The sequence below is a fragment of the Apostichopus japonicus genome, chromosome 22 (assembly GCF_037975245.1).
Source record: "Apostichopus japonicus isolate 1M-3 chromosome 22, ASM3797524v1, whole genome shotgun sequence".
In the NCBI taxonomy this organism is placed as follows: Eukaryota; Metazoa; Echinodermata; class Holothuroidea; order Aspidochirotida; family Stichopodidae; genus Apostichopus; species Apostichopus japonicus.
In genome coordinates, this window is record NC_092582.1 from 5,677,741 (window position 1) to 5,691,065 (window position 13,325).

The following is a 13,325-nucleotide window of genomic DNA, read 5'->3' on the forward strand; positions in this document are numbered from 1 at the left end:
CAACCAATGCAGAGGGAAATGGTAATTAATTTTCTTCTAACTTCTCAGGGAGTTTTATGGTGTTAAAGTTGACAAATGTTTCGTAATTATTAGTTCTCCACCTTCGATAACCGTCAAATTAGCCGATATAAACTAGTTAATAATTAAACCAATTTGTAATTACAGAGCGTGGAAATACCAGAGAGGTTTTCTGTTTCTCACTTCAGTTTTAATATACTATTTAAGACTAATTTTGACCAGATTCTTTAGAGGGACTGTGCGGCTACATTGTCAAATTGTCATAAACTAAATCATCGTGATTAAAATCGGATGTGGATGGAATTCTTGGGATATATAGTTTCATATATGAATTGATCGTTTTTTTTTTCTTTTTTGTATATCCATGCGGCATTTCACTGTGTTTAATTATAACGTCGCTGTATATGACGTATAAACTACCAAAATCACATTGATTGTGGGTGTATACAGATCGGTTAAAAAAAAACATGGCTCATTTTGCTTTGGGGGATTGAAATAAGAAAACGTTCTTCAAAGAAGTAAGAAATATTCTTTCTCAAACAAGTAGTAGTATTGGTCGTTTGCGAAATTTCCTAATAGCGTACATCTTCAAGGCTTTTGGATCTACTGTAACGCAGGTCAAAGCTATTCTTGGGTACTGCCAATCTGTCGCCTTCCTCGCCACACCACCAACCACCTCCCAAAATGGAAGGAATGAATTTACTAGCTTCAACTGTCGTCACTTCAGATATATGCAAAATTATCCACGATCATTCTGGATGGGTTCTCACTCTTCATGTGATGACGTTGGTGATTGGATGTGTGACGGTAGTGGATAACGGTGTCGTACTGGTCACCTACTTCAACAGTGAACGCATGAGTGAAATTCGAAGAACCATTCAGAATGTGTACATATTAAACTTAGCTATAGCCGATTTCGGGGTTGGGTTGTTGGTCATGATACCATATGGACTCTATATGCTCACGGAGAGTACATGGTTACCACAATGGCTGCTCGTTGCATGGAACACGTGTGTGCAACTGTTACTATATCAGCGATTATATATGACTGTGTTGCTTAGCTTTGATCGATACATTATGGTATCGAATCCCGTTCGGTATCGGAGTAAAGAAACTACAAAACGGGCTGTGATTCGAAGTCTCCTGGTTTGGTTATTAAACTTTTGCGTGGCTACTGCAGCAGAGGTGTGGTTTTTGGTAGCAACCAGGAAGACCAACCATTGCGCAAGCGCAAGTAACCCATGGCAACACTACCAGCTGTTTGGCCTGGGTATTGAATGGTTACTTCTGTTAGTGTTTATGGTCGATTTTTGTGTGCCATTTTTCTTTCTGGTGTTATTCAACGCCTTGGTGTTCCTGAAGCTTCGTAAACGCGTTCGCAGAAGACTGAAAAATAGCGCAAATAATTTTCAACACATATCAAACAGTGAGGTCGTCGAAAGCAAAACGGAGCCACAGACAAAGGTTTCCGTCATATCGAGCGAACAAGTAAAAAAGGGTCACCGATATCAAATCGAGTCGCCGGCAAATCAGAACAACGAGAAACAAAAAACCGTTGAAAGGAAAAATGAAATAGCGCTTAATCAACGTTGTGCCAGTAGTTTAACAGATCTGCACGCTCAGATGAGCGCAACTGATCTAACTACCTTCACTGAGAAATATATAGAGAAAAAAGCCAAGCAAGAGAACAAACGGCTTCGAGCAGCCGCCATTAAATTGCTCCTGTTTGTGATTGTTCTAGCGACGTGTTGGTTGCCATCTTTTATAATAGGGCTCGTTAGCGCCTTTACCGGATTCCCAGACAGTCTTCAGACAGTGGAAAAGGTTCTAACATTATTTCTTTGGTCGAATTCTGCGGTGGATCCGTTTCTGTACTTTGCGCTTAATCGTCACCTTCGAAGGGACATCCGTCGACAATTGCGCTGCAAACGCGGGAATTAAAAGTTGACTCATCGGTTAATGGTGGAATAATGTGTTACGTAATCGGTTGAACCCTGGATTTGTATAGATCCAGTATAACTGGAGGATATGTAACATTCATTAATTAACTGAGGAAGTTGTAAACATTAATGTCTATCACATAGAGTTATATATGCTTGACGGGATATGTATATCCATCCGGAGTGACGTGGACTAATAATATATGATATATTACGTTTTGTATTCAATACGCATACGTTCACATATCATTCATTATGTGATGTCGTGATCGTGCTGATATTAGTTAGAGCATGGACAAATGTCATTACCTTTTAGCTTAGTTGCAATATTGTTGACATTGGCTAATCTTCGAAATGCAGTATACGCAACTAGCCCCCCCCCCCACCTCTATACATCATCGGAAACCTCCCCCTTAAAATCCTGGATCCGCCTCTGATTATAAACAAATTATATCTAATCAGGTTAGGTTCGAAGGGGTTATCCATATAGCCTGGCGGGGGAAAAAAATCGTCAAATAGTATAACTGCTTGAATGAAGGGAATTAACGAGGCGATGGCATTTGCTTTCGGTTTCGCATGCAGCATAAAAGAAAGTGTTGTTACGTAATTTCGGAATTAACCAAATTTATGCAAAAAAAAGAACGAAAAAGAAACATCAGATCTTTTGTCACGCAGTACAGTACCGGGATGAATCAAAATCAGTATTACGATGACACGTTTTTTCTTTTGATCATCTAAATTTGTAGGCCTATGTAAAATATAGTGTTAGACTTAATTACGTCTGGAAATGATTATTTCACTATCTTAAAAAGTCACGTTTGTGAGGCGTTACATTCTGAACCCGAGATTTCAACCTGGTATATAATGTGTGCAGGGCCGCATATATAGAGTGCAGTATCTTGTGTAGATAGGAAGTATAACCAATACTTCATAACCACAATCGTTACGTCTTGGAACACTTTGAATTTCGGGTGGTAGAAACGGTTGGGGTTGGTGGGGAAGGGGTGAGGGGAGGAGTCGATGGGACCAGCCTGGTCCGCTACACTTGTGGGTTGATTCGTTGTTAGTGGAGGTATATTTTCCTAGTGGTTGTGGGTTGTTACTAACGTGTTGTTTATGACGTTGAAACAATGATATCGTAGTAGGCCTATATAATAGTTCACTGTATGTGTATTACACGTGTATACAGTTAATATAGCCTATACTAAAGAAAATTAGGCGCAAGCATACATAATTAACGTGGCGTACATACGTACGGTACATTAAGAGCTACAACATAAACTCGATATAACAAACATATACAGTGCGAGATCGGTGCATGTATTATGTACACAGTCAACGTGACAAACATATACAACAGATAAACACACAGGCAACGTGAACAATATTTATTGTAGAGTAGGCCTATTGTATTTGTATAACATATGCTACACTTCTGGTTTCTACCACAATCGGTCACGTGTTTAGAATATAATCTTATGCATCGCTTATAGGCCTACGCTTTTGAAATGCGCCTAAGCTACAAAATGTACCGTTAAAATAGGTCTACAGCCTCAGCTCCGTCTCTTGTATTTATTAGAATGAAAAGACAGGAAGAAGGAGAAGAAGAAGAAGAAATCAAAAATATTTATAACATGAGACAATATAATTGTTTTCAATATATTTCAAAAGTTGATATTTTAATATTGAATCATATACATTTATATAGTTTATGTAACCTACACTGGAAGACGATGTGTCTAAGTGTCAGATATCTTGTACAGCTATATACTTGATCAATTCGGCCTGCAGGCTGGTCTTACTATCATTGTCAAAATTCACAGAGCTGCTATAGCAACCATGCAAGAATTCCCATAAATTTGTAGGGGTGAGGAATATTACGCTTATTCAAATCCATTCTTACTTATTATGAGAATGTTAACAATTCCTGACTGCTTTCTGACTTATACTGATTTGAATATTAAGTGTTTTTATTTCTTCTTCTGTTGTCTTGAATAAAATTAGGAAATACAGTATGTTGGCTTTCCATTAGTCTTGAGATAACGCCTTCCGGTGCAGGAGGAAGTTGCCCAGTAGCCCATGTAATTGCAACAGCCAAACACACCGCCACAGGAGGTACATTGACCTGCCTCATAATTAGCCCAGGAGCTGCAGTCATATGACGTAAACTTACAGGTTGTTGCCAGGATGCTCTCGGCGTAGTAGTTCTTCACTTTACTGTGACTGCAGGATGCAATGTCGGTCAAACAGTTTGGCTGGGAGGATCCACCATTGGGATAAAAGTCCACGTGACCCATCTGAAATTTTGAAAACGAAGTATAAGTGATCCTCTCGTATAGAGTGTATTATTTCAACTTTAATTTGTTATAGCAAATAAATGCAGGGCCGTAACCTTTCAAGGGTTGGGGTGGGGTGGGGGGTGGGGGGCATCAGTTTAAAGAGAGACACATCTTACGGTCTACCCGTTATTTTCTTGCTCCTTTATTTTATAAAGGTTTTGTGAGGAAGCAGCACATAATGTTTTACATTTTTACATAACTCCTTTGTTTACATCCCTAATATGGTAATAACTTACATCAGTTGATGACCCGTATGTGTCATCATCGGTATGGATGTTGTCGACAAAGTCGGCGTCGGATGGATCAAGACGACATCCAGAGTTGGACTCGCCGGAAAATCCTGGACCAGCGGGATCCAAACCTATCATCAAATAATTCAAATGAGTTGGTCGTTTGACTAAAATAATTGCATCTATACAACATTTTTGGTTATCGAATCTATAACATATACAATTGACAAAATTCACCAACATGCTACTTTATGTTGCCATAAAAATTGAAGTGCAGAAAGTTACCTTATAGTCAAGCTAACATAAAGAGCAAACCACACAATTGATTTAAGAATTTATGTCACAGCGACTTAAAAGGCCATAAATCCTTCGGACTATACTTATGTGTATAGTTCGTGTTACATTATAATGCATAAACATATATTATAGATACATTTTCATCCTCCAACAGATTTCGAGCCCCAGAAAACTCCCATCTTCCCTCTACTACCCCCCCCCCACCCCCTTGAACAATTATAGTAGCCCTGCTTTGTACTGGTTGTTTACTGTCTACCCGTTCAATGTTTGCTGTTTGCTGCTGTTTGCTTACTGATACACTTGTGTGCTCTAATCATCAAATACAAAACGCATTTAAAATCTGCATCCACAGCGATGCAGTAAAACTGTCTATGTCCAGTAGTAAAGACATATACTACCTGCTGTGTTAAATTAAAATTGACTGCAAGGCATACCCGTGATACCTCTGTCCTGTGTCCAGTATTCAAGGCATACCTGTGATACCTCTGACTGTTAGGTAATGTTGTGTCCAGTATAAAAAAGCAAACCTGTGATACCTCTGACAGCTACCGTAATGATGTGTTCAGTATAAAAGGCATACCTGTGATACCTCTGACTGTTAGGTAATGATGTGTCCAGTATTAAAAGGCATACCTCTGATACCTCTAACAGCTAGGTAATGTTGTGTCCAGTATGAAAGGTATACCTGTGATACCTCTGACACTTAGGTAATGCTGTGTCCAGTATTAAATGAATACGTGTGGTACCTCTGACAGGTAGGTAATGCTGTATCCATAATTAACGACATACCTGTGATAATTCTGGCAGTTACAGGTAATGCTGTGTCCCGTATTAACGACATACCTGTCATACCTCTGACAGTTAGGTGCTGTGTCCAGTATAAAACGGCATGCCCATGATACCTTTGACAGCTTCCGTAATGATGTGTTCAGTATAAAAGGCATACCCGTGATACATCTGACTGTTAGGTAATGCTGTGCCCAGTATTGAAGACATACCTGTGATACCTCTAACAGCGAGGTATTGTTGTGTCCAGTATGAAAGGCATACCTGCGATACCTCTGACAGCTAGGTAATGTTGCGTCGAGTATTGAAGGCATACATGTGATACCTCTGAATGTTAGGTAATGATGTATCAAGTATTAAAGACATACCTGTAATACCTCTGACACTTAGGTAATATACTAAAATAATAATATACATATGATATAGTGCATTTTCAATTCTATGTGAACAATATCAAACACGTACCTGTGATACGACTGACTGTGTATCCTTTGTTCTTCAAAGCTTCTCCGGCATATCCTGATGCGTGAGCACCCAGGCTGTGTCCAGCTAACTCGATTTTGGAGAAACTCTGTCCAAGTCCTTCGGCAAAAATGGCGATTTGGTTTCCTACAACTCTGATGTTCTGCCTGGCCTTGTTGTAGTTTGCGACGTTAGCACCATTACGCCAATCGACGGCGAACACGTTAGCTCCTTCCTATATGAAAATAGTAGCCAGTAAATAGTTTGATTTTTCATTCAAAAGATAAAACAAGATACTTAATAAGCATTAGACATGCCACAATCGTATATTGCATGTTTGATGAAGAGATATAAGAATGTATATTACGATCACGCAGTTGGAGAAGTGGCGTGGGGTACGGGGAGAGGGGGGGGTGGGGAGGAGTGCGGAGAAAGCAAACCCTCGTCCAGAAGTCAGGCAAGTTACCCATACAGGTCGAACGGCGTAACATGATAATGCAACCTACGTTATAGTAGATTTACGTTGTACAAGAGCAAAGCCTGCAACATTTTTCACAGGCTTCTACACTTTGCCACCGTTTTTAGTTTGGAAATTACCACTTAGCGTACTTTTTTTCTTTTGTTTTAATGACAAAATCCCTCGCCACCAATCATAAAACGGTCCTCTCTGGATCACATATGAAAGACCGTCTCATTGCCATGGAGATGTGAAAACATTGCACTAGCCAGTCGCTATTCCAGTGGTTTGGGGGTCTGGGGTTGCGCATATCCCCTTTTCAAACTTACGAAAAATTCAAAAGTTGTAATGAGGACATTCAGATCCGCTACATGAGAGGTGGATTATGCGACTCTAGGACCACCCCCACCCCCTCCCCTCCCACACACACTGACACACACACACTTTTTTCTTAAATACTGGATCCGGCCTTGCAATGCAACTAGGCTCCACAACTTGAACCGGCAATGGAATAAATGCATTTGGACACAGTGATTCACGATTACTCCAGTAGCGGCTTTGTGGCCGAGTGACTACAAAAGTCTGTAGTTTAGTAAACTATAGAAAGCAGCGCTGATGGATAAAAACAACTCCCAAAATGGTCGCCTGTTTTGTCGAAGTTCGCTCATAATTTTCTCTATTTTCTCCATCTATTACATGGATAATATCTAGAATGGCCAGTGCATTATCTGTACTTAATTTACGAGATTGTGAGAGTTATACTTTAAAGATATTCGGTTTTAACGTACTCACCACTTCAAGGAATGCGTCATAAATATCAAATGAGCTACTGCCCTGTGAGTTGCTGTTGAAACCATGAGTGAAAATGTGGGTTTGCTTCCTATCGTTGAATCCATAAGCAACCATTGTACTAAGGGCTCCCTATAATAGTAGAGGAGAAAAGGACATGAGAAAAGAAAATAACAATATAAATCTCTACTTATATCATAGTAATGTGGTATGGAAAGTGTTTCTTTTAAAGAGATATGCCAATGGTAGACAGTGGAACGCCTATTTTGACGAGAAAATGAAATCCCCATTTAAAATATTGTTGTCCCTAACCCAAGATGGGGTTAGCTCAGTGGTTAACGCCGGTGCCTTCTAATCATAAGGTGCCCAGTTCGAGTCACTCAAAAATTAATGTATGTCGTCCAGTTACTGAGTTATTGACAATTGACAATTCATAAACATGGACGTTAAATATGAATCTAAGAGATTATCTTCGGTCAGCTTGCGGCTTTGATAAGCCAATGAGGCTTATTCGCCAGTGTCTGCTTGCAGGAGAATCTACTAAAAAAGATACATGCGGTTGGTTAATTCTAACTTATCTTGATTGCCTAAACCTTTGATTCTTCCAGGGAGATGTATCTGACGTCATGACGGTATAGATGTATATCAAAAACATTCCTACCATACTATTCTTGTTGGTTTATCGTTGAAATGTCAAAAATTTAGCGTTTTCAAATTGTTTAGCTGCAGTCAATGTCGAATGCATGAAATATTTCATACAAACGCAACTAATCGGAGTGTGTTATTTTCCCTCTGTGGATAAGAGAGATCAATATTTTAAAGAACTCCGAAAAGATTTACAGCTCAAATGGCCATGTTGAAATCATTCGCTCTGCTGTTGCCAGCTACATTTAGATATTTTCGTCAAAAAATCCTTTCTTCGTCACAGAAAATGCGATAAGTGTGTTGTTTTGAACAAAAAATGCAGAACCACGTTTGTCCAAAAATCAATTTCACTCAATGGAATATCACTTTAAATTCGCTCAACATTCTAAACATTCACCTTCCCTCTCAACCCTCTAATAATACTTGCATGGGGTGTGATCGCCATAGAAAGACCAATATACGATCTACTAATAGATAACAGATAGGGTAAGGAGAGGGGTGAATGGGTTAGCACAACTTTTGACTAGACTTCCTGCAAAAAAATCAAAGATTGCCTCAATTGTGGATGTATTAAAACTTCTTCCCTGTGAATGTCTCTTGTATAACCATGGCTGAAACTACCTTTTCTTTTTCAAATTGTTGAACTCGTCTATAATATAGGGGGGGGGTGGGGGAATAAAATGACTGAACTCACAGAATTTACAATGACACCGTTCGGTGTTGATGGGGTGTACATGTAGAAAGTTGTACCGATCTCGGCCTCAGACATTGGTGGCCAGGATGCCTGGTGGCATCCCAGATTATTGTTCAGGGTAAATCCATTGTAGTAATTGGTTTCAGCGTTAGCTGCAATCAAAAAATGCAAAATATAAATACACTATTTGTATCAAACCCTTATTCAGTTGACACAGATCCATTCGTTCTTAACGATTTCTGTGAGACATTTCTTCGAATGAGCGTGCACTAAAGGCCCCGATCTTTAAAATCGTGTGCACGACGATTTATCACTGCATGCATGGAGAGCATATACCCTTCACACCGATTCTATATATGATATATTCATCTCATGTTACAACAGACTGTCAGACTGTATTTTTTACAACCCCCCTCCACCCCACCCCCACCCCCTCAAAAATCAAAGCACTGCATCAGTTGACGCCTGAAACTTGATTTGGTTCTGACCGGGCGAGGGCCGCTTTGTGACACAGAATTAATGTTACATTTGGCGTTCAATAGTATCTAATTGTTAAAATATGAACCACAGCCTGGTTATACGTATCACAATAACCCACCTGTGTTCCCCTCTAAAACAAATTTTAAAAGGTAGTCCATCGATGTTAAGAAAACTTACATAAATGGTAGCCTTTACCAGTGACGAGCACAGGATTTCAAAGCCTGATGAGGGGGGGGGGGGGTGTAGGAATCCGAAATGCCCCCGAGTTTGGTTGTGGGCACGAACCTTTATATGTGGACTGGTTGTCGGTGGGTCAAAAAGGTTTGCGAGGGTGTGGCTGTGCGGTTGTGTGAATACGATTTTCATGAAGGGGGTCTTGCCCCAGAAGAAAAAAAAGCGTCTAATGGTCATTCTATGGCATATTTATATAGAATCTATTTAAGTAGCCCTTAAACGCAGGGTTGTTGTAATCAATAATAATAAATTCAAAATTTCCCGACTGATTCAGAAATAGTGGCCCGAACCCTCATGGGAGGGCCATAGATGAATCAAGTTGGTATTTCATAAAGAAAAGGGTGCTGTCCTGGGGTAATTGAAGCCTTTCCCTATGTTAGGAGGTCTGAAGTCCTTCCCTTCCCTCCCCTACCCTCCCCCAAAGAACAATCAAACAAATTTGACGTCAATTGAAACCGTATTTTGAGGCGTACTCAGAGGCTCGAAACGCAATGTTTGCGCTAATGACTCCTTGGTGGGAGGTGGAGAAAGGGGACCCCGTAGTAACGCACTAACTCTTCCCAGGCAGTGGATGCAAGACACCCTGATTGAACCATTCCTCATGGCAGATTTTTTTATGGGGAGGGGGGTGGGGTGAGGGAGGGGTGATGTATTTGACTGTTTCATACTGGATATATCAAAGCGCAAAGACGAAAAGTTCAACGCTGTCGATTTTATCCATTCTCAGCTGATTGAGAAGGAGCTGAACTAAAATAATTGATAGGTAATAAATCAATTTAAAAAAAAATAATACCAACAAACATAGCGACAATAATAACAATAACAACATCACCGATACACTGAAACAGAGAGGAAAAGAGAAAAATAAGAAAAGAGAAGAGCTTACCTGAGACAGCGAGGGCGAGGAGCAGTAGGGCGAGCATCTTGCTGGAAAGTCTATCAACTTGGACAGAAGTTTCAAGAATAAATTAATCCCGTCAGGTCAGTGCTATATTTATCCTCCTGTTGTATAGTTCGTGAGAATTGGTTCAGATGTGACTAAGAATAATTGATAAGAGTTGTTTAATATTGTATAGTGACGTGAGAGAACGCAGGAGAGCAAGATTATAGAGATATGTGAAGCAGATTATTATTAGCTGCGTCATCCACAAAATAAGGTTTACCACAGTACCACGTGACACATTTACGTGGCACAACTTATGATGGCATCATTGAGACGGGGTGGGGGGGGGGGGGGTGGAGTGGGGCGTCAATCGGTGGAGACGCAGTGTGGCACCGGCTGGAGAGAAAATGTGTACGGTAAAATTGGTAGAAGTTCATGCATGCGGTATATGAGAAGGTGATGAGCCTATATATGCATGGGGTGAAATATACGTACGACATCCAAACACATAGGCCTATATGTGATCGTATATGGCCACGGCTTGTCTCTCTATGAATTATCTTGAATTTCCAACGATTCATTAAACTGTATTTACTATAAGTCGATAGATATATGTATCTAGTTCTATTCAGAAAAGTTACTGAAGGGAATAAGATTACGTAACCATTCTTCCGATCCCCCTACCCCTTCCCATACGACAGAAACGTGATCTTGTTATCTCATGACAGTGTCACAATCAGGGAGTTGTTATGGAAACTCCCTGGTATAACCCTTCTCTCCTCACATGTAAATCGTATCCTTTTGAAACAGTCACGAAGTTACACAAATATAGTTTGGTACGTAATAGCCTTAGCTAACAAAAGAATGCGTAATAGTCTTTTGGATTTCAAGTTTAAAATTCTGCATAATGAAGAGGGAGAACTGAAGCAGCTGTGGGGGGCATGGGTCTGTCACCTCGGAAACTGTTAGACTTCTTGTAGCGTCAGTAGCGACAAGTTCATAGAATATCGGCCATCAAAAGGTGCGGCCTTGAAAGAAGCGAATTTCTATAAACAATCATTCATATGCAGTTCAACATTTTTGACCGAAAAACCTTTATGTAGTTACACAATAAGTCCCTGGTCATGAAGTATATTCACGAACATACTCGCACGGGATCTTGATAAATTTAAGTTTTGCATTAACATGTGTTCGATCTCACAGGCTTATAAAAAAAAATATTGTTTTATAATTCGATATATTTGTGCTAAGAGATATGTTTATTTACTTTTCCAACCTGATAAGTAAAGGTTGTTAGACACTATTGTGTTCGGTTGAGTCACCTCGGTATTTTTTTTTGTACAGAATAGAAAATTTTTGCTTGCAAGAGCACGCGTTCACAAATACATATATATAAATATATATATATCTATATATATATATATTTATATATATATATATATATATATATATATATATATATATATATATATATATATATATATATATATATATATATATATAAATGAAAATCGTAATGAGTTGGAAAATCAAGAACAGTGAAAAAACTTTCAGCCTCCACCGGGATTCGAACCACGGGCCTCCCGATATATATATATATATATATCTATATATATATATATCTATATATATATATACAATCAATATATAAATAATATATATATAAACCAAACAACATGCATTATAGATAATGATTTCGGGTGGGATGGGGCGGGGGGGGGGGGGAGAGTGAGGGTAGATGGGTGCAGGTGAAGGTGGACTAAGCTAAACTAACTTTGTAAACATCAGTGCTGGGGGCATTTCGATAAAGACCTTTCTTTGAGTTTTTTTTTTCTCGATAAACAACAATTGCTTGGAAAGAGATGCATTATTCAGCTCCTCTGACGCACCTCATGTATACAACCAGCTATCATAAAAAAACTAATAAAAAACTTTAAACAAACTTTAACTTATATACGTCAATATTGGCAGGAATCTCATCTTGAACGTATGAAGCCTACCATGCGCATTTAAGAATTATCATAGTTATTAAAAGTGACTTGTGGCAGGGGCGTCAATTCGAATTGAAAAGAAGAATGGACATACATGACTGAACATGGAGCAACATGAAGGAGTCCGTGAGCGCCTTGGCGTATAAAGCCTTTTATCGCGTGGGTCCAGGGGCCATATTGTAACAAAAGTCACATCAGACAAGTGATTAAGAAAGACTTATCTATTTATCATCCGGGTGTAACTTAGCGCCTTTATCATGATTAACAAAATTTACACTTTGCACACAAGAAGAACATTATCTTGTTAATTAAACAGATGTCTACAACATATACACATATGGTATCATTTTAAGTTCATTTAAAAAAGCACTATTGGGGGTATCTGGCCACATTCGATTTATAAACATAAAAGCCTATATATATATATATATATATATATATATATATATATATATATATATATATATATATATATATATATATTAAAGATACTTCAGGGCCGTAGTCTGCAGGGTAGAATCTTTAGGGGGCAGCTGAGGAACAAATGTATCGTCCAAATGTTACATATGGTTGTGCTTCGATGTTCGTATGTACACGGGCCTTTCTTTAGACATATTTAGTGGGTGAGCCATTTCCCAAAAGGACCCATCATGACACTCTCTAAGCGGAGCGCCACAATCGGTTGGCGCGTAACGTAGCAAAACAGTTTTGCCAAAAATGTCTCCCAGAGTACCGGAAATGGCACTTCTCAGGCCTTGTAAGTTGCATCTAAAAGTTCTTAATTTTGAGATCTCATGTTTTAGAAATTTACACTTAGAAATAAGAAAAAAAAAATCGGTAAAATCACAGTGTACGGGAAAACTAGGACTTTACGTCACATTATAAGCTCTGCTTTAATCGTTGTTTTACACAGGTACTTGAAGACAGAAAGCCACGCTAGGGCATTCTGATGGTAGCCGGAGCCTATATGTGTTAAGGGGAAGCCAGATTTGTGTTATCATTATTTGCTTTACATGTCAAAAAATGGACTTGCTAGGGGGGGAGGTCGAGCTGAGTGGGTGAGCCGTGTAGGGGACTGTG

The 13,325-nt window shown here is 39.2% G+C and overlaps 2 protein-coding genes across 2 annotated transcripts; one reads left to right on the forward strand and one right to left on the reverse strand.

The window, feature by feature from the left end:
- The first annotated feature begins 301 nt into the window (after positions 1–301).
- On the forward strand, positions 302–2,335 carry LOC139964246 (probable G-protein coupled receptor No18). Its single transcript, XM_071965700.1, has one exon. The coding sequence runs from the start codon at positions 703–705 to the stop codon at positions 1,957–1,959; it is 1,257 nt and encodes a 418-aa protein (XP_071821801.1). The 5' UTR covers positions 302–702; the 3' UTR covers positions 1,960–2,335.
- A 1,268-nt stretch (positions 2,336–3,603) lies between these two features.
- On the reverse strand, positions 3,604–10,419 carry LOC139963351 (pancreatic triacylglycerol lipase-like). Its single transcript, XM_071964020.1, has 6 exons — positions 10,258–10,419; positions 8,658–8,809; positions 7,322–7,450; positions 6,076–6,307; positions 4,534–4,658; positions 3,604–4,255 (listed from the first exon to the last, which is right to left on the reverse strand). Exons 1-6 carry the CDS (start codon positions 10,292–10,294, stop codon positions 3,959–3,961), a joined length of 972 nt encoding a protein of 323 aa, XP_071820121.1. The 5' UTR covers positions 10,295–10,419; the 3' UTR covers positions 3,604–3,958.
- Between the last annotated feature and the right edge of the window lie 2,906 nt (positions 10,420–13,325).